The sequence below is a fragment of the Solenopsis invicta genome, chromosome 1, assembly GCF_016802725.1.
Source record: "Solenopsis invicta isolate M01_SB chromosome 1, UNIL_Sinv_3.0, whole genome shotgun sequence".
NCBI classification, from domain to species: domain Eukaryota; kingdom Metazoa; phylum Arthropoda; class Insecta; order Hymenoptera; family Formicidae; genus Solenopsis; species Solenopsis invicta.
The window spans coordinates 18,404,509-18,431,524 of NC_052664.1; the positions used below are offsets into that span (position 1 = coordinate 18,404,509).

The window sequence follows — 27,016 nt, forward strand, 5'->3', positions numbered from 1 at the left end:
TTTTATAAAAAAAAACAATTTTATCAACAAAAAAAAATTTAATATAAAAATATAATGCCAAAGATGTTCCTAAAGAAACTATCATAATGTTCAAAGATAAAAAATAAATTCCCTAAAAATTCTAGGTTTTCTCGGTTTTTCTCGATAGTGGACAACCTGTTCTTGTAACATTATTATTTTGTTAAGATGAATAGAATTATTAAAGCTTGTAATTCATTTATTAATTTAAGATGTACTGTTTTTATTTAATAGAGGAAAAAATAGAGACAACGAGTTATATAGTCAGAAATTTTACTTTAAATAATTATTTCAGAAAAAATAATCGTTAAATAAGTTAATTAAACGATTTAGTCAAAATTGCCTCTAGTGATAAATAATCTTCCTTAAAGACAAAAATAAAAAGCAATTTTGCAAATCTTTTAGATAAATCAATAAATAATTATTCATTTTATTAATTTAAGTCTTTCAAAAATATAAACAGTCGTGATTTAATCGAAGTAATTTAATAAAAGTACTATATTCATTTTTCTGATGTTAATATCACTTTGGATGTAAAAATTCATCCACATAATTAAGAATATTTTCATATTTAAAAAAATTTTTTTATATAGATTGTGTTTACTTTACAAATTACAAAATATTAAAGTAATTGAGCTAACATAATTTTTATGTAAAAAATCTTATTAAATATTAACTTTAACTATCAAAATTTTAATAATAAAAATTGTACTATAAACTTGAATTTAGCGACTGAGTAAAAATTCACTTACAGTAGCACTAGAGTAAAAGATAATTTCTCATGCCCTATTTATGGGGCATTAAAGCAAAACATAGTAAAATCAAAAGATAACTGCTATTTACCTCCTAGTAACATAATTCATTGGCGCACAATATTAGTCAATATTGTAGTAATGTATTTATATTGCTTTGACAAAAATGAAAATTAGAACGTACGTTAAATGTAAAAAGAAAACTATACAAGTATAAACGAATCTTTTAGGAAGTAAAAATTCGAATAATGGGATGTAAAAGAATAGGCATTTATGCTTCTATTCGTACTTTAAATAGATATTTCATACTTTGAAAAAATATTTTCGCATTTCAGTTTATTAATATTTAAACCAATTGCACAATTCACTAACCAATTGTTGCTGTTGCTGCTTTCCTCTCTGGCTGATTCTGAAAATATAATAAAAATATAGTAAGTTATAGATATAAAAAAAAATATATTGATTATTAAATTACCACATTAATTTAGAAATGAATAAGAGTAATAAAATATTTTCATATAGCAGAGATATATCATATGCTCTTAGTTTCTGAACAGCATAAAATACATTAAATAATATTTCAACTATTTTTTTTAAATTTAGATTGTATTAAAAAAATTACTTTTAACTAAAATAAATTAATGATTATACTTATAAAATTTAGTTATGTTAAAAGTTATATAAACAAAAAACTAACTCAATTAAATTACGTTAAGATTAGATTAACTTTGAAGTTAATTTTAAAAAACATCATTTATATTAATTAAAAATTCACTATTTCTTTGACTTTATAACCTTACATTAAAAATCATAAAACAAAAAATCTTAGAACTCTTAGAATATTTCATAATTAACACATATGAAAAATTCTAAAAGATATAGACTTTCTGAGTATTTCTGAAGATTTCAATTTGTATAAAAAATTTGAGAATTATAAAATTATACAGAAATTCAGAAAAATTATATAAAAAATTCTAAGAAAAATTTTCATCAGAATTCTGTTTTTAATTTAGATAAAAAATTAATAAATTAAAGTTTACATTTTAGAAAACTAGTTCAAGTTAAAAATAAAATCATTTGAAATTAACTAAGTTAAGTTAAAAGTTATTAAATAAGTAGAGTTTAACTCTCGAAATTTTCAAGGAAAGTAATCAAAGGGCTGATGAGAGTGTTAGCGTGGTACTCAGTCTTAGTGTGCAAGTTATTTCTGTTCAAAATACCAACTTTATTTCAATCCAAATGAACATTTCAGCACCATTTTGGGCTATCTTTAACAAATAATATACAGAAAGCATAGACATCAATTTAATCTTCATAGCAAAGGAGTCAATGTACTCGTATCCCTATGGTATCAACTCATTGTAGTAACAACCTGATTAAATATTCCAGTGGCAACTAGCAAAAGAAGTTTGCCACAAAGTATTTAATTTTAGACAAATTATAAAAATGTATAAAAATTTCATAACAATGACAAGTTTTTTACAAGTCGCTTGTAAAATGTTTCCTGAACTATTGTTGCGGAAGTACTTAATTCAGTTGTTACAAATAAATTGTAAAAAATTTGTAATTATAAAATTTTCACACATTTCTATAATGTCTAAAATAAAATACTCTGTGACAAAATTGTTTTGCTAGTTGACACTGAAATGTTTAATTAGGTTGTCACTACAATGAGTTGATACCACAGGGATACATTGAACTCCTTTTCTATGCAGATTTAATTGATATCTCCGCTTTTTGTATATTACTTGCTAAAAATGGCTCAAAATAAAGCTGCTATGTCCATTTCGGTTAAAATAAAATTTGTATTTTGAACAGAAATAACTAGCACACTTGAGTATCACACTAACACTCTCATCAGCCCTTTGATTATTTTCCTTAAACGTTATTAACTTCATTTAATTTTTAATATTTTAATTAAGTTACTACCCAATCCTGAAAATAATATAAAATAAATATGTACCGAGTTACTCCGACGACGAAAGCTATCTCCTCTCTCGTCGAGGATTCTGCCGAAATATCTCCTCAAACCACACATAACGGTAGCCCAACTTTATTCGACATTTTCGATATTGCGCGGATAAATGTATCACACACGAATGCAAAACGCGAGTTGAACTTGTCGTGATGCAACAGGTACGTTGTACGAAGGAGCATATCCTACGAAAGCGATTATATTTACGTAACATCACATTGCGACTTGTTAAAACGACACTGTTCTACTACACATGACCCATTCGACATCGTATCTACGCACAATTTGCACTTGAAAAACGCGAAACGCTCGACTAGCAACGCTAACAACAAAAGTTTCAGAGCAAGGAAAAACGAAAGTGACGGACACATGACGTCACCACGTACCGTGATGTAACAAACAGTGGCAAGAGAACAAAAGTTTGAATAAATGCATGCGTAGATACAACAGTTACAAACTAAACAGTTCATTAAAATGTATCTACGACTTAACTAATATATTGCACGACGACCAACGTCTCATTTAACATTCGCGAAACTACGTAAACACGGCATCTGATTCGAACGAATAGGCGCGAGAACCAGAAGCGTCGCGATAAGCATCTAAATCCACGCATTACAAACGAGTACGATGATTTCTGTACACATCATCGTCACTCACGTACTAAAGCAATCGACCGGCATCACATTCCGACACTCGCACCGTTGTATTTGTAAACAATTCGAACGCGAAAACGATTCGAGAAACACGTAGCATCCGTCCGCCGACGAAGAGAAGCAAGCAGACATGTATATGGCGGCAGCAGCAGGCAGCAGCGGCAACCGGCAACGACTCGACGACCGATACCGAGCGGCGAAAGCGACGGAGATGGCCGAGCAGAGCGGCATGGTATGATAAGATTATTATTACGATTTAGCTAATATAGCGCCATCTCTACAACGTGAACATACATTACGATGCCAATGTGGTACGCGCGTACACGAACTTGAAATTTTTCCAAGCCTAACGGCTTTCACGCAATTTATTCGTCTTGTGATTTAAGCGAGCGCAATCGGAACGAGACGCGAATACCGAATTGTAGGGACAAATAAATAGATACAAATGAATTGACTCACCATTCGCCGTTGGTCGCTCCGTTTCGTGGTCTCGGCCGCAGCTCCCGAACGTTCGAGTCCGTCCAAGATCATCCTCCCGACGATTCGTCTCGATTCACACTTGGCGTGAACCTTCGCTTTCGACACTCTCAAAACACTCCTAGTACTCACACGCGTCTGAAACTCGGGATACGAGGCAAGTGAGATAAGATGCGAACATGCGAAACACGATTAAACGCGACACGACTTCGCTCCATGTATCATATCCGATACGACGGATATTGGCACGAACGCCCGACACGTCACTTCATTTTCGGCACTCCACGATACTCTCGAAACACTTATTCGCGTCGTAAACTCGTACGGGACGACGAGGATGCGAGTTGAAATGCGCCGCGACGCGCCGCGACCTTCTGCCGTCTTGCCCAACGCCTAACCGACCGACTGCTGTTACTGCGTAGCGACGGCGGTAGCGGCGCGCAGGCGCGTGACCGTGGCCACGCGCCAGTCACGCCGCTACGCAGCGGCAGTAGTCGGTCTGAGTCGGTCGGTTAGGTAGGACGGCGGAATGTCGCGACGCATTTCAACTCGCAGCTTCGTCGTCTCCTATGGTCTCCTATGGTCTCCTACAAGTTTTTGACGCGAGCGAGTGTTTCGAGAGTGCCGAAAGTGAAATGGGATTATCGGGCTTTCGTCGTCAGCCGTCTGACCCGTCGCCGCGTCGTGTCGGATTTGAACCGTAGTGAAGTGAAATCATGTTTTGCATCTTCTTCATTGCCATCTTCTTCATTGCCTCATATCCCGATCGTTTCTGATCATTTTTGACGCGCGTGAATATCAGGAGTGTGAAAAACGAAGGATCGCGCGTTCGTGCCAAGTGTGAATCGAAACGAATTTTATATACTATGGAATCGACGTACGACCGGAATCCGATTGGAGTCTCCAACTTGTTCGGACGTGTTTGCCAGTTGCTAATAGTGTTTTCAACTGCAGTGGGTTTTTCGCCATTTGCCGGAATCGTCCAATTAGAACGGACGATCGTCCGTGCGGTGCAGTGCGGCGAATGATCTCAGGTGATGTGACAAACGATTTTTACTCTGCGATACTGTGCGAGATCCACTAACATCGTACTTCGAACTCTCGTAACACTTAGTAAACTTGCATATGCCATGTGTATGTACCAAATAATTATTGGTGGTTGATAATCAGGATTGGTAACCATTTAGTTATTTTCGGAACCTAACAGATTCGAAATGTTCCCTCCTGCAACGTGATCTTTGACATTTAATCACATTTAATGGGCTGCGTAACTTTCGGAAATTGATTCCGTTAGTCTCGGAAGAAGCAAAGTACATTCATCTCACTTTCCACCATGAAGATAATCATTCTCCGTAATCAGATATTAATCGACGTACTATTTGACGGAGGGATTTTTATCTGTTCAAATCAATAACTCTGAGTTATTCTTTCCTGAACGCGTTGAAAATATATTTCTCGCAATTTTTTCGCGGATAAAATCGCGGATGAAACGTTGCATTCGTTGCATTTTAATTCATTTCAATGTCGAAAGTGCCGTAAAAAATATCGTGTGATTGCCCGCGTTTCGCGAATGTTGTGCAAGAAAGTGTGCAGTGAAGTTGTGCTACGACACTACTACCCCGGACTACCCGAGACTTCCGAGGAGGAGGAGGCCTAGGAATGGCATCAGGCGTCGGCGGAGCAACATGCGGTAAATATATAAAATCTTGATTCATTTATGTATATTACATACATCCTCTTTTATTACATAGTTTTTAGTTGGATAATTATTCAGAAAGTAAAAATTGCAGAAAAAGATTTGTACATACCCTAGCGAAAACAAAGAGTAACAGCGTAAATTGGAACATTGGAATGTAAAAAAACAGCAAACAATGATAAAAGCATAATTAAACTGTTTATAAAGCGTAGATTGAAACATTGGAGCATAAGACGCTTTTATGACGTTTCAAGAAGCTTTCTATTTTCGCTAAGATATAAAATCTATAGAATCTTGAAATTAATGAAGAAAGTATTCTAAAAAATTACATGATTATTCTATTAAGCATTTTTTAAATACAAATATAGAATTGCATGTTCTAAATATTTTTTAAATATTGTCTTTTCTGTTTTGTTTTAATTTGAATTTTACATTTGTTACAGAATCATTGTAATGGCGTTGCAGAATAACTCCGCTGTTGCGCATTGGATGGTGAGTGATGAATAAACTTTTGTGATTATAGTTATGGAATAGATCTATGATACAATTACTTTAAACATAATGTAAAGATGTTTATACTGATACTAAATTAATGATGAGCAAATGTGATAACATACTTACTGAAAGCTACTGCAAATATGATAACATACTTACCGAGAAGTATATTACAAGCAGTAGCAGTATCATCTCTACTGTACTTGGCATAATGAGTCATGTGTCAAGTTTAATGACCTTTGAAATAATCAAGATCACTAATAATTGACACTCTCCTTATCATACCATAAAATTTCTAATAGAATGCATATCTCATGACTTGTCAATATAGATGGTAAATCCTCTAATGGAGAAAATAAATGTTCTCCACTTGAGCTGATAATAAAAGTAACTATAAAGTAAACTATTACTTAGTGCCTTCTTCTGAAGTAATCTTTATTGAACACTAAGATCTACTTTCAACTGGCATAGCCATTCACGTTATTTAAATATTTTGTAAATTTGTTAAACTAAGCTTAGGAGTTATCACACTACAAAAAAAACCAAAGAATCAGAAACTAACAAGATATTGTTATCACGTTCAAATAAAAATTCCAAGTCCTCATAATTAAAGTGACCAAAATTTGCATCTTGCATCTATGAATGAAAAAATTTTTTTAATAAAGTTTATACTCAAAGAACAAAATTCAGGAAATCAAGAAGTAGCATATCACCTTAAAAGGATAAAAATTGGAAAACGCAAAATATTTATTAATCAGAAGCTTTATTAAATTATATAAAATCTTCACTTATAGTTATTTGCAGTTAGCATCAAGATCTTTATCAGAAAAAAAGGTGTCTGTCTGTTTGCGATTGTGTGTTAAGTAAATTTTAACTCAAGAGGGACAATTCTCCTGTGGGATAGTCAAAATCATCAATCAATGATCTTGCCTTTTTCTTTTTTAATGCATCAGACTCAATTTGAATTTCAAAATCTTCCTCTAAAAAGTACCAAGATTATACAAACTGACATAGGTTGTATACAGTTAATAATGGAGAATTAAACTCACTTTGATAATAAGCAACTTGATAAGCAACTTGACAAAATTCTCATTATACCACATATTAATTGTGATGACAAGTACATAATGAATCTCTCTGACTTGCCCTCTAATCTGGGTAATTTTGTTAATTCCAGTATCTCCCTGCTGATACAAATAAAGTATCAAAGACGAATATTTATTGTCAATATTTAGTAGAGTATATAAGTGAATTATATATACGAAGTATGTGTAATATTTATCTTCTTTATAGCACTAGAGTTACAATGTTTTTTACAAATTAGTTCCTTGTTGAATGGCTGGAATGTCCAGTGAGAAATCATCCCAACCATTAAACAAAGAAACTAATTTGTTCCTTCGTTGACGTGAAAAACAGTTCAATTGGATAGAACATCTGATGAATAACAAATCTCGTTAATAAAACAGATTTCTAATTAGCAGCTAAAGGCCCCTAGACAATATTATGTCTAAAATCAGGATTTTAAACATGGTAAAAGCAACTTAAAGATGTCTTTAACATATACAGCACTGTAACATACAACATTTTAGTAATGTTGCAGCAACTTTGCAACATTTCTATAATATTGCTGAAATGTTTTATGCAGCATGTGAAACTACACATTATGCTGGAAGACATCTTTAAGTTGTTTTTAAGACTATATCTTGATTTCCATGAATGCTGTCTGGGATCATGTCATAAGTAAAAGAGTATAGAAAACAGTGGTGGAGATTATTATCTTAATTCATTGATCATTGAATTATCATAGTCTTTTGTGTAAATATGAATGCTTCCCAGCTATGTACACAAGTGACACTGTCAGTGAACCATTTTATCCTTGTTGTTTTTGTCAATATTAAACAAGATAAAATGATTCACTCTATTACACAGTGTCGTCTGTGTCGTGTAGCTGGAAAGCACATTTTTGCATAATGTAATAATTAATAGCTTTTTTGTGAAACAATCGGTTAGAGAATTTCCTTACTTTTACAACTGTTAAATATATATCTTTCAAACACACTTTTCCTCGATATTATTTTTTGTGCTTCCTCCTTTCTCTCAAATTATTTTATTTTCCATACGAAACACGATACAACCGATATGATATGTACCCACCGAAATGAACAATTTATGTTTCTACTGTGAAGATTTTTGAATTGACGGATTATGCGCCACAGTGCGCTGAAAGCATCAATGGGTTCGTACATAAAATGCGAGCATTTTCAGAGCATGGCAACGTTCATAGTGTGGAAGGAACTAGAGTCATATAAAGAGAGAAGCGACATTGATGTCCGAAGCTCTGATTGGTAATCTGATTGATACTTGATTGGCTAAGCGAGCAGCCATATTGTGAACACAGCTGTTGCAGAATGATACGAATGGTGTTTGATGACGTTAGAGCGGTCCCAAAATGGCGGTGGAGGACTCAATTGGATACTGAAGGTTGTGGTGGGGGTTCGATGTCGCTTCTCTCTTTATATAGGACTCTAGAAGGAACCACACAAGAGAAATGTCAACGCGCCTGAAAGATGGCAGTAAAAAAATAGCGATCGCTAAAGTCACTAGATTTATGAAATAACACTAGTGGTACCAAGTCTTAAGGGCCTCGCACATGAAATGCATAACATAACACAAGCACAACATAAGACCAATGGACCAATGAGCATCCAGCATAAAGTCGCCATATTGATTTACATAAGATTCCCATTGGTCCAGAGGCCTTATGCTACGCTTATGCTCTGGTATGCATTTCATGTGCGAGGCTCTTTACCGTGTTTCTGATATGTTTTTGAACGCTACCATTATTCACGTGTATAACCATGTGCTGCGTGCTGCTGTGCAGTAAAATTTGAGGTTATAATGTTGAACTTCTGTGATATGATTATATTCGCTTTTATTGATATATTTGTACGTACACTGTAATATACATCATATTTTAAGCGTTAATTAAAAACGCGAAATGGGACGTATTCAGCGTAAAGGAACGCTGGGCACTAAGAGCAAGAGTAACAAATCTAAATCAATACAGAAAACGCGTAAACAATTGCGTAAAGAGAAGAGGCAACAGAAGAAAATAAGTAGAGCAACATATTATCAAAGAAACAAATCGAAAAATCAGTTAGAGAAAACATCGAAAAATGATGGTGATGAATCAAAAATAAAAACGAATGGTGACATCAATCAAGTATCATCGACGAAGACGCAAAAACGACGAAGGCCCAAAGACATGAAAGAAGAAAAAATACAAAAAAATGTGAAGAAGCAAAGGATGGTACAACTAAAGCAGGCCAATCTGGATGAGGACAGGACGATTAAGCAGTTGGAAAAGCAATTGAAGTTGAATAAACGAAAGAGCAAATCTATTCCAAAGTCTTTTGTATCAGATGGATTAGATTGTATCCTTTATAATTTGTATGTAACTAAAAATTTTCTTATAAGAGTATTAAAATTTTTCTTTTATTCTATATGGAATTAAAGACTCAAGATTTGGATAAGAGAAGGAAAATAGAAAAAAGTGAGAATAAGGGAGAAAAAGAAAGAATATTTTGATCTTTTTTTGATTGCGAAATAAATGATTTTTTAGTAGTGAATAATGAAAGACAACAGAAACAAAATAATAAGATTCTAAAATGAGTTTGTATGTGTAATAAGAAATAGGTTTAGTACATAAAAAATAGAAAGTTCAGGATGTTCTTTGAGAATCAAAATACTATAGCATGAAAGTTTTTGAAAATTAAGTAAAATGCTTATTTGCAAATTTTTATTTCAAACAGTAATTTTTTGAGATATAAGAATTTGCAGCTAGCCAATCACAAATTATATTTAAATGATTGCATTATCTGTGAATTAGGTGTATGGTGTTAGACGACAATCTAAACGTAATCTCTGATTAACAAACTTTAAGCTTGTGTATCTCAAAAATTATTGCTTGAAATAATTGACAAATATTTTACTTAATTTTTCGAAAATTTTTTTGTTATAGTATTTTAATTTGTAATTTTATATTAAAGTTAATAAAGTATATTAAAAATAATAAAGAAATTTAAAACAAATTTAATATAGTTTCTAGATGATTAATAATGTTGGAATATTCAAACATTGTGCAATAATATTGAACATTTAGAAGCTGCTTAACAGGATGTACTGTACAGAAATCTATAAATCTGTTCTTTTATATTTATATTTTCACATTTATAACAGAATTATTGAATCATTTATTGTTCCTTAACATATAATTAGATCTTTTGGATTTCTGTGATTCAGAGAATAGGAGTCACATAGTTGAGACTGAAAAGCAATTGTTAGAAACTGGATTTAGTAAAGAATTTGAAGAGGATTTGAATTTGGCTCTTGGTGAGAATGATACTGAAAATCTACACAAAAAACATGACAAGGAGGATGTCTCAGATGATAATGAAGATTCTGAGCAAGATAATAATGAAAATTCTGAACAAGATAATGAAGATTCTGAGCAAGATAATGAAGATTCTGAGCAAGATAATAATTCGGATTTTGAACAAGATTCAGAGAATGAAAGTTTTTTATCTGATGAAAATTTAAACGAAGATAATAGTGAAGAAATTTATGAAAAGACGAATATGATAAATACAAAATCTAAAAAGTATGCAATAGATGAAAAACATGAAATAGTAGACGAAGAGTCGAGTCACAGTAACATATCAGAGCAGTCAGATGATAACGAAAACTTGTGGGAAGACATTTATGGTAGGCAAAGAGATAAAGATGGCAATATTGTAGCAAAGAAATATGTACCACCTGCAGCACGCATTACAAGTAATATTTCTTCCAATGATGAGAAAATTCGTAGATTAGAAAAACAACTGAAAGGTATTTTAAATAGATTGGCAGAGCAAAATATGCACACCATTGCAATTCAGGTAATTGGTTCTAGATAACTAATTAAAAATAATAAATAATGAATATAAATATTTATAAATAAGTATTTTTATTAAAAGAAATATTTGTGATTTACAACAATTTATTATTCTGATACTTTTAATATTTTGGATACTTTAATATAGGTAGAAGAAATGTATATGTCAAACAGTCGTAACAATATGAATGTAATGTTATCCAAATTAATGATGGAAAGTATAATTGCACCAATATTAACTCCAGATCGTATTAACTCCAGATCGACTTATCTGTGAACACATGATGTTAATCGCCATACTACATGCAAATGTTGGTACAGAAGTTGGTGCACATTTCTTGCTGACTGTTGTAAAAAAGCTTCATCATATGTTGGGAGAATCTCATAGTGTTGAAAATAAAATGTTAGATAATATAATCCTTATAATTTCACATCTCTACAATTTCAAGGTAAAATATTAATAATGCTGTTTTTTATATTCTTATTGAACATTTTACATTTCTATTTTTTTAAGGTATATGGTCATCGTCTCTTGTATCAAATATTAGAAAAACTAGCAGCAAAATTTATGGAGAAAGAAATTGAACTGATTTTATTAATCTTAAGGACAGTAGGTTTTCAGTTAAGGAAAGATGATCCAATCGCTTTAAAGGAACTTATATTAAAGTTGCAGCAAAAGGCAAATAATGTTACTCTAGAAAAGTAAATTGTATTTTTAAATACTGATATACATGTATATGTACATTTTATCCTGAATTGCTTTTCCTAATTACCACAGCAATTATATTTATCTACGTATTTTTAATGTTTGTTTTTTATACATATACTATTTATGTATACTATTATCTTTGTAGCTCGAGAGTCAAATTTATGTTGGATGTATTACTGGCAATAAAAAATAATAATATGAGCAAAATACCTCAATATGATCCATCTCGGATAGATCACTTGAAGAAAATTTTAAAAAGCTTTATTCATAAGGGCAATAATGTTACACAATTTAATGTAACTTTAGAGGATTTACTAGAAGGTATGAGGATCAATACATATACAACCGAAAGTTGTTAATAATTGAAATTTCTTTATTATTGATTGTTCTTAAGTAATAAGGTTACATATTTTTTTATCTTTTTAGCTGACGAAAGAGGAAAATGGTGGATAGTAGGTTCAGCTTGGTCCGGTCTCAAGGATATTGGTAAATTAGAAAAGAATTCGGAAGATAAAAAACAAAAGTACAGTGAGGAGATATTAGAGTTGGCACGAAAACAAAGAATGAATACTGATGTCAGAAGAGATATTTTTTGCGTACTTATGACAGCTGAAGATTATTTAGATGCATTCGAAAAAATTCATCATCTTGGTTTGAAAAATCAGCAACAAAGAGAAGTAATTTATGTTATCTTCAACTGTTGCATTCAAGAAAAGAAATTCAATCCTTATTATGCTGTATTGGCGCAAAAGCTATGTGAGTCTGACAGAAAATATCAGGTAAGTAAATATCAACAGATGCGGTAGAGTTTTGCGCTAATTGTAAGTGAATGCACAGCGAGAGAAACCGCGTATTTTTACGCAAGTTAGCGACTTCCGAGCACCCGAGATTACTGGATTAATTCTATACATAAAGAATTATGGCATATCTGAAAAATACAGCTCTGATTAGTTGTATTTTCAAATCAACTGAACGAGAAAATAATACATTTCTGATGATAATTTAACATTTAAGGCTCCTGACTCCTCAGCCGAGAACTCCGCGTTGACGGTAGCGACATTTCGTCGCGGACAAAATTAGAACTAATACACGTGAAACGTGACAGATTGACGATGAAATGTTATCGTGCATGTCATTTTGTTATTATGTGTTTCATTGTAAAAACATGACTTGTCTCGTATTTACCAAATTCGTAAAAATGGACCGCGAGTAAAGTTTCTTTGAATTTTATACATAAAAGTACATTTTTCACTCCTTTTAATAGCTATCCGTGTGTTTTCCTGTCTGAATAGACGTTACTTTACGTGCTTTTTACGACTATTTACTGACTGCTAGGCGAAAAAAGGATAGTCGTGACCGATATTTAGAAGTGTTTTAAAGCCATCTGATTAGTCTGTTTTATCCAAATTGGCATTATTTAGAAATGGCATGTCGGACAAAATTATGTGCCCATGTGTTTTCCTGTTTCAATTGCTTCACTTTACATGCTTTTTACAACTATTTACTGATTGTTAGGCGGAAAAAGGATAGTCGTGACCGATATTTAGAAGTGTTTTAAAGTCATCTGTTTAGTTTGTTTTATCCAAATTGGCTTTATTTACAAATGGCATGTCGGACAAAATTACGTGTCATTTCACGCAATTTCTCGCTTCTGACGTCACGACTTCAATATGGCCGCGGCGAGTACTCAGGAGCCTTAATATATACAGAAATTTGTAAAAAACGATGCTTTAAATACTGTACTTGTTACTCTACGTGTATTGCGACTATTACTTTCCTTACGAGATATTATTAAAGACCCTGAGCACATTTTCGTGACCGCCAAAGGAGCTTACCGGAGACGCAGCGGTAATTTAAGAGCGATGACATTATTGATTATAAATAGAAATAGAAATTTATAAATAGAAATTTGCGATTGTTAATACAAATATTTGAATATTACGTTATTCTTCATTTTTTATTATACAATTGCTTTATAAATAAATATGCATACTTTTGCTTATTACAGCAAAAGATATATATATATATATATATATATATATATAGCTACAAAATTACAATTCTTTTTGTTCATTTATCACATCTGTGAATAATCAAACTTTGATGACAACTTTAAATTTTAATAGTTATACGAACTCCTGTAAAATCAGTGGTTTTTAATAGTATCTTGTCGGTACTTTCGTGTATTATCTTAAGTGAAGTTAATATTATATATTGTAACGTAAAAATAATATTACATATTACTAGTATTATATATTATGATAATTATATTGTTTTCTGTTTATAATAAAAATGCAGAATTCATGAGTGAATAGTTTGCAAAAAGATTTTTGAGTACAATGGTTTATTATTTTTTATCTACAATGGCTAACATTTGTTAATTGTTACAGTTAACTATACAATATGCATTGTGGGATAAGTTGAAAGCATTAAATGATTTGAATACAAAGCAGTTAACAAATCTGGCAAAATTTTTAACTTTTCTATTCTTGGGCAAAGGTCTTCCTCTTTCCATTTTAAAGGTATATATATATGTCTACATTATCTCATCTAGTTTCTATTTTTACCAACAAGATGTTTATGATTATATGTATTTAATTTTAATTATCACATAATTACAGGTGATCCAATTTATGGAACTAGACAATTTAACCATGAGACTTGTACGACAAATCATGCTGGGAATATTATTACATGACAATGAGGAGGCCTGTCTAGAAGTATTTGGAAGAATATCTTTATCTCCAAAGTTACAAACTTTCAAGGACAGTCTAAGATTATTTATAAATCATTTTCTTGTAAAAAATATTTGTACTGCTGAAAACATGCAGGAACGTAGTGAGTTATTGAAAAAACGGGCGGTATGTGTAGATAAACTTTTAAGTACACGAGAGTCAAAACTTATATTTTAACTAATATTTTTATAATAACGAATATGTACATAGAACATACATTTTATATGTATATATTACATTATTATACTGAATTATAAATGTAAAAAATATATTTGTGTTTATACTTCTTGTAAAGTGTACTTAATATAATAACAACATTCAAATTTTTATTTTAAGCTAATTTATTTATAATATATACGGTATAGAAATATTGAAATAATGACAGATTTACTTTAAATCTGTTATAAAGAGTAAAAAGATAGTTTTAAAACATTTTAAACATCTATAATCACAATATGTCTATTGAATATGTTGATTTTTGCAGCAATTTAAATAATAAATACGTGAATTATTGACTTGCAATAATTTATTTTAATTTATCTAAATAGAAGATGAAATTATATATGGTTTTATCTACATTATTTTTTAGATAATATCGCTGTTGAGCAATTTGATGATAACAATATATAGAGGGAATATATAACTGATATTATATAATGACTATATAGATAATGGCAGGCTGTTTATTATTTATGACGTACACAAAATGTAGGAAATTTCCATTGCGCCAATGAATTATATAATACTACTCTTGTTTTATGCTATGATATCTCTAAATTTCTTGTTGCAGCTTCTTGTTTTTTGCTGTAAAATATCAAAGTAGATAACAGATATCAATTTATAATTTTTTAAATTTATATAAAAAATCTATACGATTAATATTTTAAAATTGAAATTGAATTGATGAATGTTACAATAATTGTGATATATATTTCTTGTTGAGCAAGATATCTGCAAAATATAAAGTAATAACATTTTTATGTATTAATATTAAAGTTATTGAATAAGAGTATAAGTATTAAAATTACAGAGGTCATTTATGAATCAGATGATATTTATGGATATATGGATAACTTTATAATATTTATAATTCGTGTTTAATTTCTATTATTACCGTTGATTCAACTTGGGAAAAAATTTTTTATATATGTATAATTATATATAAAATGTGTTTATATATATTAAAATATATATAAATAATTATAAAAATATTTCCTGGGAATTTATCGAATTGAACAAAAGAGCCATAATTATTATTACATGAAAACGAGAAAACTTTGAAGTATTTTAATATCTTTATCTCCAAAGTTGCAAAGTTTTAGGAAAGGCTTCAGAATATTTACAAATTATTTTTACTAATATTTATAAATTATTTTCATTAACCTTAGATTTATTTATCAGTCTTTTTTTTTAGTAAAAAACAGTTGAGAGATAAAATTAAAAATGATGATCCATAATTTTTAATAATAATTATTAATTAACTATTCTCGAAGTATAATATATGTGTTATAATTCTTGTCTTCTTGTATAGTTTATACATGATGTGTAAATAGACTCGTAAACATAGTGCAGTGAATTAGTGCAACCGTCTACACCATATCGATGAAGACGCACATAATCATCGCAATTAATTACGCCATCTCCATTGCAATCCTATTAAATTAATACACATTAAATGTTAAATCGGCGAAGTCATAGTAAGATCAGAAATGTAAACATTGAACTTACCCGACGGAATTTACTCATATAGTTTTTTACCGCCACGGTAGCACAGTTCAATTTATTGGCGCAACTGCGAAACGCTAAATGAAAAAAAATTATTTCTATTATACTTTATTAAAATTACAATATTTCTATTTGTTAATTACTACAATAAATAATGTAGAGATATAAATTCTGGGATAATTAGTGTGTTGATTAGTGACTATTAATGTATTGATTAATGACGGAAGAAAAGAATCATGTATCTATAAAATTTGAACTAATTTAAAATATTTATAACGTAATCGATATCCTACTATGATCGCGATGAATCAACACATTTAAATTAAGAAATTGACATATTGTTAGAAAACAGATCTTGATGCTAAATAATAATTTCCTGTATGATTTTATATATTACAAATTTATATATACAAACTGCGCGCTGCATATTTGTCAGACTTAAAAGAACTGTTAAGTAAAACCAAAAATGTAACATCATGAAAATTAATTTACTAATCAATTTAATTTTGATGACAACAAGCATTTCTATTCTATCTTTACCTATCCTGAAACTATAAAAGTAAAGAATTTATTGTAAAACTCGACAAAGAATTTATTGTGAAAAATTACTTATTAAAATATTTATATATGAGAACGCTTTCATTTCATATTTTCTTTTTAGATTTGAACCGGGAGTAGTCATCTGAAATGTTTTTTACACTCCAGCAACAAAAAAATAAAGCTGAGTACAGCTCATTGTCACTATAGTTTTACATTCATTTTGATCAGGAAAGTTTAAATGCACGCTCCTATACCTATAAAGAAAGAAGAAATAAAATTCTCAATTTAATCGAGGTAATATTTTTAATTTTATGTGTATTGTTTGAACGTTTCAAATAATATATGAATTTTACAAGGATTATTATTTGAGACATGATTTTTTTCGAAACATTGTTGAAATGTTTTATAGACAATATCTCAATTATAGTCAAAGTTTGTTCACATTGAAGTTGTATAAGACGTTAAATACGACATATTTCAAAACATTACATATTGCTAAGTATCATTAATATTGTAATTACATGATAATGATTTTATGTTTACTGGATTGACTAATAAATATCTAAAATATTTTACATGAGAAAATTAACTCACCAATATCCTCGTCATCATGATCACGATCGTCAAGTGGTTTGCCAGCATCTACCCAATAACTTTTTGTTATACGGAAAGCCCCACATACTGGTCCCTCACAACGTAAAGTGTTATTACATCCAGAAGTAACTAAGCATATACAGCCTAAGCATTCTTGCGATACGAACTGAGCTGTTGAACAGCCAACAGAGATTATTGTTATTACCATAATTATTATTAATATATAAAGGCTAGTAGTATGTAATGTTTTAATGTCTATTATTATACGCAGGATAATCTAGCAAAAATAGAATATGACAAATAAATAAGAAAGCATCAGTTAATAATCAGCTATTTAAATCTTTTAGAAAAGCAATAAATAAATAAATTATATATATGTATGTATGTATTAAATTTTTAACGCCATGATAGCAATCTTATTTTATATTCTAAAGTAAATACAAAAGAAAATTATATGTAATGTGTGTTGTCAGTACGTTTATTTCTATATATAATAGATTAGAATATCAGTGAATTATTTAAAATCAATCACAGTTTGCAAGAACTTCTCTATCGGTGAATGAAATTGTGCGAGAATTGTTTCATTTGCAAATAATATTTCATTATATTTTAATACGTATCTCAATATTATTTTTGTATCTATATTTATATATTTTTTAATAATATACGCAAAATTAAATTGTGTACATTCTTTTTGTATAATACGATATCTAGGTTCATATTATATTTTGAAATGTAGAAAATATGTATTATTAGGAATCAATTTTATCGAAATGATGTATAAAAAATAATCAAATCGTATACTACATGAACAGGTTTATGACGGTAAGCTAATCAGGTTTAACATTTTCTGAATCAGGTTTTAGATAAATTTTGTTCCTTCTTACTAGTTGGGAATAGTGTAAAGCAATTTGTTTTATGATGTTTGGATATTTCTGTATCTTTAGAACTTATACTATATTGTACAGATATAAAAAAACTTGTGTGTATGTGTATATATGCATGTGTATACTAAACCGAAATAATACCGTATTTTAGTCTGTTTATATTAGATATTATCTTCACAAAAAGTTGTGAATCATAAATGATATTCAACTACCACATACATAGTAAAAATATAGAAAAACGTCGATAGTTCACCAAAAGTATACTTAATACTTATAACTCACTATGCGCACATTTTGTTATCTGGGTATAAACACAAAATAGCACAATTATTGTTACAGTAATCCACAACGTTCTCCTGAACATCTTAGAATATGCTCTAGAAGCAACATCCATTAGCGTTGATCAACTTCTTCTCAACGTTAATGGTACCCGTCCCCAGTGTAACAACGTGGGAGGGACGATTTGACCATAGTAACCAAGGTATTTCTTATCTTGCTTTCAATAGTTATATGGGAAACAAAAAGACTTAAATAGGAATACAGGATATGCTTGCACAAGGAATAAGGAGGATTGCATCAGCAATCCTGACCGCGCTTTTTCACTCTATCACAAACACGCTTACTGGTACACGGTCAACCAGCGACTCCTTCATGTTGATCAACTGATGGTGAGACGATCTGTGCTTCTTAATTGCTTTTTTATTATGACGATAGCGCGACCAATGCGAGTAGGAACGGTGTGGATACGATGGCACTGGAAGAGTGGGGAAAGAAAGATGAATCTTGATTTGTTTAAAACGGCTATGGCTGAGAATATGGCTGAGATATAAATAATCAAATTATCCTGCCAAAAAGGTATAAACGGACATTTACAATCGTTGAAATAGAACAAATATCCGATGACGATTTAATGAAAATGAAATCATCGAAATATTTGCAAATGAATTTGAGCATTTTACCAATAATTTTTCACTTATCTTATTTTAAAATAACTTTATTTATTATTTACAATATTTATTATGCACACACATTATTATTTTATGAAAGTCGAGACTATCCTTACCTCGTAAAAAATTTAGAAAAGCACAAAAATGTTAATGTAAATATCTATATATATTGTTTTAATTTATTCGCTATTAATGATAAGCATACGTGATTATGTTTCTATTGAGTAATTTCATATAACGGCTAATTAATATTTTAACGGCTAATTTCTTATTATAAGCTGAATAAAGCAAGTGGCCTTATTTAATGCTGGGTTTTTTCATTCAGATATTTAATACTACATGCCATAAAAAAAAAAATATTTTAAAGTATATATTTTCTTTTACTTGAAAATTACTAAAATGTTTAGTTTCGGCTTTAATTTTTATCATTTATTATTTACATCTTCTTATATTGTTACCACTTATGAGGAAAGATTTTTAATAGTAGTCAAATTATTTGTATTTTTATCAAATAAATTTTTAATGAAAAAATATAGATTTTTAAGAATTAATAAAGTGTAAAAATATTGTTGGATAAAAAATTAAATTAACTTAAATTTTAAGAACGCAATTTTAGAATTCTCATAATTTTTTTATTGATAATTCAAAATTAGAAAGCTCAATAATTTTACAAAGAAGAAAATTTAATGAGAAGATAGTCAATCAAAATTCCACTTAAACTTTTAAAGTAAATTTTTTATTTTTATTGTAAATTGTAGTCTTGTGTTATCTACAATCTACATTGTTATAAGTAAGATTAATTATTTAGACAAGCACATACAATCATGTAGTACATATATTCAGGTAATTTAAAATTAATGTGACGTGTTAAAGCATTCGGGATATTATAGGCACATTTATATCTTTTTCTGTCGAGATATTTATTGCATAATAAATTCAAATTGATAAAATTGTACTAGATTACATTTAATAGATGAAATTAAAGGAAAAGTGGTATAGTGTGGCTAAGAGAAAATCTCAAATATTTGATAAAAGTATAAGATATAAGACAGATCTTTATTGTAAATATATGTACATATGTATATTATAGTAATTTATTGTTATTAGATAAAGAACATATACGTATTATTTATTTTGGTCCTGAGATTGGAACTTTTGTAAACACAGGTCGAGTAATATCTCATATTTAGAGACCATCGTGCCGGTGCAACCATTAAAGCCAAGTTTATGAATACGCAAATAATCTTCACAGTTAATCACATCATCTCCGTTGCAATCCTATTTAATTATCACATATTTAGACATATCAATAAAGACATATGTAAATCTGCATATGAGAATCGAGAAAATTACTTACATGACCGTATTTGGTCATATAGTTTCGCACCGTAGCAGCAGCACAGTAAGGATCGTTAACGCATCTGGAAAAAGCTATAATAAAAAAGAAGTGATTATAATTTTATTATTACAGAATTATTATGTTATATTGATTAGTCAAGTTTATCAAATTTTAAGACGATCCTAACATTAGTTTAATGCTAATTGTGGTCATATAAATAATTTAAGTAAATACTATATTTTTTTTTTTTTCAAACTTAAACAAGATAGGCATGCATACTCAATTCATATAAAGCAATCTTCTTAACTACATGTACAGAATATCTGATAATTATTGATTTAATGTTTATGAATATATAAAATGAAATAAAAATGAATAAAGTGGATAAAAAGGATCTATACTTAAAATGTGCTGTCCGTATTTTTCAGAAAAGAAACGACTGTGATAATAAAATATTAGTATTTTTAATTTTCTAGAGTAATAAAATTGAGAGAAAGATTTTGCCTCTCCGAAAAATATAGAAAGTTACGACTGTGATAGAATACGACAAATAAAAACAACTTCCTTTGTTTGATTTTATTTTTTCGAAAAATTAAGAACACTGTACAGTGTTATTCCGTTTTCTATTCATTAAATAAAACAATTTTGTTAATGTGAATTAATAGTGATCTTTTATCTCATTAATTTGAATGTGTTTTAGCCGTATTTTTTTATGTTCAACTTTCTTCGTTCTTTTTTTTCTTTGTGGTATGATATTATTTATTTCTGTTACGAAAAGTACAAAAGATACACGACTATGGAGACCAAAGATATTTTCGAATAAATATTTAAGTATTTTGTATGAAAATAATTCACCATCATCGCTAAGTGTCTCGTTGTTTAGAGTTGGTTTGCCACCGTCAGTCCAGTAGTCCTGTGTTATGCCGAAGGGTCCACATACGGATCCGGTACATCCGATATTGGTGTTACATGCTGACATAACTTCACATAAACAACCTATACAAGTTTCCGATACGTCTTGAGCTGTAATAAAAAAATTGATGCATTATTATTATATAAAGATTGGTAGTATGTAACATTTTACAACTAGTTAACGTGTTACCATTTACTATAATAACAATAATAGAAAATGTAGCGGTCAACTATTAATTAAATTTTATTATTTTTGCAGATTTAAAACGGTGTAGTTGCACATTAAGAATCTATGAAAAATGGAGAATGTTATATTTAAAACGTGACTTGAAACGCATTTTCGATGAATTATAATAAGAAAACAAAGTTGTTTGGTTCATCTCTGCAATGTGTGGAATCTGCATTTTCAATGCGTGATATCGTTTATACATTGTATATGTCGCAACATTAAACACGCTTATACATACACGGATAAAGTTGTTTTGCAGCATCACGGATAAAAATACAATTCAAATCCGCTCATGAATTTAAATTACCACTCGTTCAGAAGTGGCCATGGCTATAGTGAAAACTTTTCTTTCATACGATTCACGTTTCTTTAACCGGTTTCTGTCTTTCCTTTGTTATTTTTATAACAGATTATCTAAAGTCAACGAATAGATTATTTAAAATCAACCATATGGAACATAAGAGTTATTCAAATATTGTTTAATTAATTGTGTAAAATTAATTTTAAGTATAAGTAATACATAAGTTGTATTTTAGTTCGTACATAAAGTATTAATTGTACTGCTAAGAAACCCTATTACTCAATCTATTTTTCTTTTTTTAAGTAATTATCTTTAACAAAGAATATTTTCTTGATACATAGTTCTTAAAATATGTTTATCATAAATTTCAGAAAAATCTGTTATTGTGCACTAAAAGAAAAAAATTTGAAGTCTTTCAAAGAATGTTATAAAATATGATCGAAGTAATGTCAGAATGTGATAAGCAAATTCATTTTTGTTTTCATTTCCGCAGATTATGTGAGGATTTGAAAATCGACATGATTCTCCGATTTTGAATAATGTAGTAAACGATAAATGTAAAGGATTGGCTCTCCTCCTTAAAAAAATTGCTGACAATAAGAGCTAATCGATAAAGTGACGTCGTCAGTCGTGTTTCGTATAGCAACATATGAAAATCAAAAATGTGCTTCAGCGACCTAGGTAATCTAACCAAACTGTTTTTGTCAAAGTAAGTTGCTCATATTTTTTCAATTTTTAATCTTAAATTACTCGAAAAATTGTACAAATTCAATTTTCATTTTTTCAAACTGAAGTTTCACTCAACGAGATTTAGAGAATATATATATTTCAGAATTTTACACACACCCTATTAACATTTAAAGTGATTTGAATTGTATAATTCTAATTAGTATTTTTATTAATATTTCTTATTTTTTTCAAAATTTTTTACCATTATATCTATTTACAACTGATTATAAAATTTATTATCGCGAAGCTATAATAACACAAGGAAATAAATCGTCAAGAAAATAATGTACACGTGTAAGGAAATGAAACATATGGACATGTTAATATTCACATTGAGGTAATCAAACATGTTTTCTATATTTGGATTTTATTATCTCGATCAGGAATCTATCACGTAAAGAGACTGCAACCATCGTATCATTTATTTTACCAGATCTTTTCTGATAATTCTGTTTCTATAATTGTTAACAACGATATATCGTTAAAATGTAACTTAATTTATATATACTCTTTACGAAACGGTAAAATTTAATTCATCTCAGTTATTTAAATTTGCGAATTTTATAGCGTGATTTAAAATAAAGACGATTGTAGCGAATTTCTAACAGTACAATTATGATCACGTAACATTTTGTCTTATATAGTCACTAATAACTACTAGAAAATGTACACAATGCAATTAGTGATAAAAAAGAGAGAGAAAAGAAATAAATGAGATAATTATTTCTTTATTTCTACATGTATGTATTAGAAATATAAAATATTATTTCATTTATTATGTTTTCTTTACAAGATTTAAAAAATGCATAAATATTATTCCTAATATTAACGTAATAACATTGCAAGGAATACATTGCAGTTGAAAAGACGTTATTTTAACTGCAATTTATTGCTTGGAATAATAACCGATAATAAAATATTGGTTATTTCATAGAAATGGAATAAGATAACTTTTAAGATGTACTTAAGGTTAAAGCAACAGAAATATTTTTAAAAAATTTTAAAAGATACAAACTGCTAATAATACACGCGATTAATCAAAATTTCTGGAACTAACCGGATCTGATAAGATCTCTCGGATCAATCAAAGTTCAAGGTATAATTTAACTATCAAACGAAAGTTTAATAAAATATTGCTTAAATATTTGAAGCACGTTAAAAAATAGAAAATAGAAAATTGTATAAGAAAGCAATCAATTAATTTGCAAAGTGAACATTAATGTTTGAAATAGAAACAAGTATTGCTATTATTGAATGTTTAAGAATTTACGTTTCCAAATTTATAATCAAAATTTTCTAAATTAAACAAAATTTTGGAATGTGTACTTGATAATAGTCAAACTCTAAAAATTCTTTAAAAAGATGATATATCACATAATATTTTATATTCATGCACTCCTTTTAAAGTAAAAAAAAAAATATATATATATATATATCATTTGTAATACATCTTGGTTTTTAACTATGTTTTACCTTTCTGAATCAATACTTTTTTTAATTGTCAATTTCTCATGTATTTCCAAATGAACATTATTTCTCATTTATAACTTAATTGTTTAGTTGCTATATAGTAGATATTAACGTCCATAAATTGTAATGTAAGTTATAAATCTAAATTTTTATATTTAAGAGAAATTTTACGTATTATAAATCGCTCTTTTATTATAAAATAAAGAAACATCAATAGCTCACCACTAGTATAGACAGAAAATAACGCAATTATTGTCACAGCGATCCGCGACGTTCTCGCAAACATCTTGAAGATATATTGATGCGCAAGAAGCAACGTCTTTTAGCGCACTGTGTTGATCAACTGAAAGTGAGATGATCCATGCTTCTTGACCATTGCTTTTTTATTATGACGATAACATAAATCATTTTTCCTTTTCCCACTTTTCCTGTTCCATCGTATGTTCACCGCTAGTATTCGTTGTCATCACGTGGTTGCTAGCCACGTGATGAAAACGAATACTAGTGGTGAAGATACGATGGAACAGGAAAGTGGGACAAGGAAAAATGGTTTGAAATTGCTGTAGTTGAAGAACGAAATTTTTATCGTTGTTACACTGACAATGAGATAACTAACTGAAAGAAACAGAGAAAAAGTTTACATCTTTTTTAGATGTATATGTAAATCTTGAAATATTCAAAATTACTCATTCTATAATTTCCAAAGAAAATTTATAAAATCTGAAGAGATCTCGAGTATTTTTTTACAAATCTTCATAAATTTGAAATACAAAAAATTCTTAAAAATATGAAATATTACGAAAACTTTTCATTCAGTATCATTGAAATATTTATTGTCTATAAAATGCTAATATATTATGTAAAATTGTATAAGATAAAATTTAACAAGCAGAATTAAAAATAGCGGCCCAGAGTTTTTAATAGCGATCCAGTTATTAACTGTCGTAACATAATATATGTATTATTCGATGGTTTTTATACATAGTTCGTAAATACTTTGGTAAACGCTATGTAGCAGATTAGTGCAGCGAATATTTCATTCATTCCTTGATTGGCTGATGTACATTTCCTATTGAGAAACACCTCAGGAAAAGAAAGAAGGAAAAATAATGTAAATTTGACGTTATACTGATCAAATGTATAGGTAATTTTTTATCTTAATTTCAAATATAACATCAAATTTACACATTTTTACTCTTCAGTTCTCCTTGAAACAATACGACTACATAAGGGAAATGAATTGATTTTAACATTTTTACATTTGTGCTCCAGATTTTTCAAATCTATTTGAATTGAAAAATAATATCATGTGAATCCGAATATATCCGAATTCAAAATGGTGAATAGTTCATTTCACATTTCAATCCATTGGGTCCATTAAAATCAGAAAATAATCCGGGTCTCCAAAACACGAATTCGAATAAATTAAAATAAAATGCAATTTTCATTTTATTTGAATTCATATTTGTTTGCTGGGAAGTATATGGAGTTGTAGTGACATCTAAGGATATTATTCAGAAACTAGAGATACATTAGAGATACTAGAAAAAAGTATTTCTGCTAATATAAGCCGGATTATCTGTTGCTAATTGTTGCAAAAAATATATCAAATATCACAAAAATTTGACGAATACTTACATGACGGTGCTACATTCGTAATCATCATCTTAAAACCATCTACCAGAAATAATTTTATTTACTTTAAGGCTAAAATGGTGTCACGTATCATTTTTATTTTTATATTCAAAATAATCAGATTTTTTAATCTAAAGAAACAATTTAATTAAGTTCAATAATATTATTAGCTTATGTATAAAATTATGATTTAAATATAAAAACCATGAAAATATAAAATTATATATTTATAGTAATGTATATATATATATATATATATATATATATATATATATATACTTAAAAATAAGTAATTTTACTTAAACGGGACAAATAAATGCTTGTATTAAAATATACAGTTTTAAGAAAATATATTTTTTAGATTTAAAAAATGTTTCTCTCATCAGTCAGTATAAAAATTTGCAATAAAAACAAAGGAAAATAGAGAAATAAGAAACAACGAAAAGAAAGGGAGATACGTAATTGAGATATATTGAATAATGAGGTACATCTCCAATTATAGTAATGGAAAACTGCAAATCATACAACGCAAACCTGCATCTTTTCGCAATCCTTTCAATGCTTTTAACATACACGTGTGTTATTATGAACTTGATGAACTGTATTAATTCCTGCACGAAGCTACATATCAGTAATTTTATTTTCTTGTTGCAATTGCTTGTTTTTCTTATATAAAATTAATAATAAATATCAATACTTCAAATTTTGTAGATATATGATAAACCAAATAACAACATGTCTATATTGTTACCATGTTGTGTAATCATACCACATCTTACTAGTTTTTATTCGTAATGTTATCAAATAATTTTTTATCGAATAACGAAAATATAAATTTTCAAAAATCAATGAAGTATCAAAAAAGTATGATATCAATAATTAAAAATATGAAAATTCGATAAAGTAACTGAAAAATTTAATGAAAAGATGAGCCAAAATTCCAAGTTAAATTTTCAAAGTAAATTTTTTATTGTAAATTATAATTTTGTGTTATCAACATTAGGTAAGTTAGAGTAGAATGGGGACCCTTGATGCAACACGGATTCACTTTGATAACTGTTTGTAGCTGTTACGGTGGCTAGACACTATGAGGATGTTGCGTCTTCCTCTTACGCAGAAAGATTTAAAGATTTAAATGTCCAACTTTGCCGATTGCTCAACGGTCCCCATTCTCCCCTATTAATAGTATAAATATTCAAGCAAATTAAAATTAAGTTATAATATGGCTTATTAAAGCATTTATAAGTATACGCACATTCACA

General features: G+C 29.2%; 2 protein-coding genes across 2 annotated transcripts; one reads left to right on the forward strand and one right to left on the reverse strand.

Moving 5' to 3' along the window:
• The first annotated feature begins 8,859 nt into the window (after positions 1-8,859).
• LOC105199673 (nucleolar MIF4G domain-containing protein 1 homolog) lies at positions 8,860-14,773 on the forward strand. The gene is given in 9 exon segments (XM_026132903.2): positions 8,860-9,503; positions 10,348-11,006; positions 11,151-11,234; positions 11,236-11,451; positions 11,517-11,704; positions 11,857-12,032; positions 12,138-12,490; positions 14,102-14,233; positions 14,333-14,773. Coding segments are annotated over 9 exon segments (2,535 nt in total). The 5' UTR covers positions 8,860-9,067; the 3' UTR covers positions 14,624-14,773.
• Positions 14,774-15,849: 1,076 nt separating this feature from the next.
• Positions 15,850-24,499, reverse strand: LOC105201192. Its single transcript, XM_039451953.1, has 9 exons — positions 24,342-24,499; positions 21,334-21,501; positions 20,497-20,570; positions 20,266-20,417; positions 18,816-19,011; positions 18,475-18,595; positions 17,306-17,476; positions 16,175-16,248; positions 15,850-16,099 (listed from the first exon to the last, which is right to left on the reverse strand). Exons 1-9 carry the CDS (start codon positions 24,403-24,405, stop codon positions 15,953-15,955), a joined length of 1,167 nt encoding a protein of 388 aa, XP_039307887.1. The 5' UTR covers positions 24,406-24,499; the 3' UTR covers positions 15,850-15,952.
• Positions 24,500-27,016: the final 2,517 nt, after the last annotated feature.

Bases quoted from the DNA above. Each gene is read 5' to 3' on its own strand.
- LOC105201192 (XM_039451953.1), bottom strand. From the start codon at position 24,405: ATGTTTGCGAGAACGTCGCGGATCGCTGTGACAATAATTGCGTTATTT. The intron at 17,477-18,474 runs GTGAGTTATAAG...GCTGTTCAACAG, and splicing joins GATAACAAAATGTGCGCATA to CTCAGTTCGTATCGCAAGAA. The intron at 16,249-17,305 runs GTGAGTTAATTT...TTTTTCATTTAG, and splicing joins TCATGATGACGAGGATATTG to CGTTTCGCAGTTGCGCCAAT.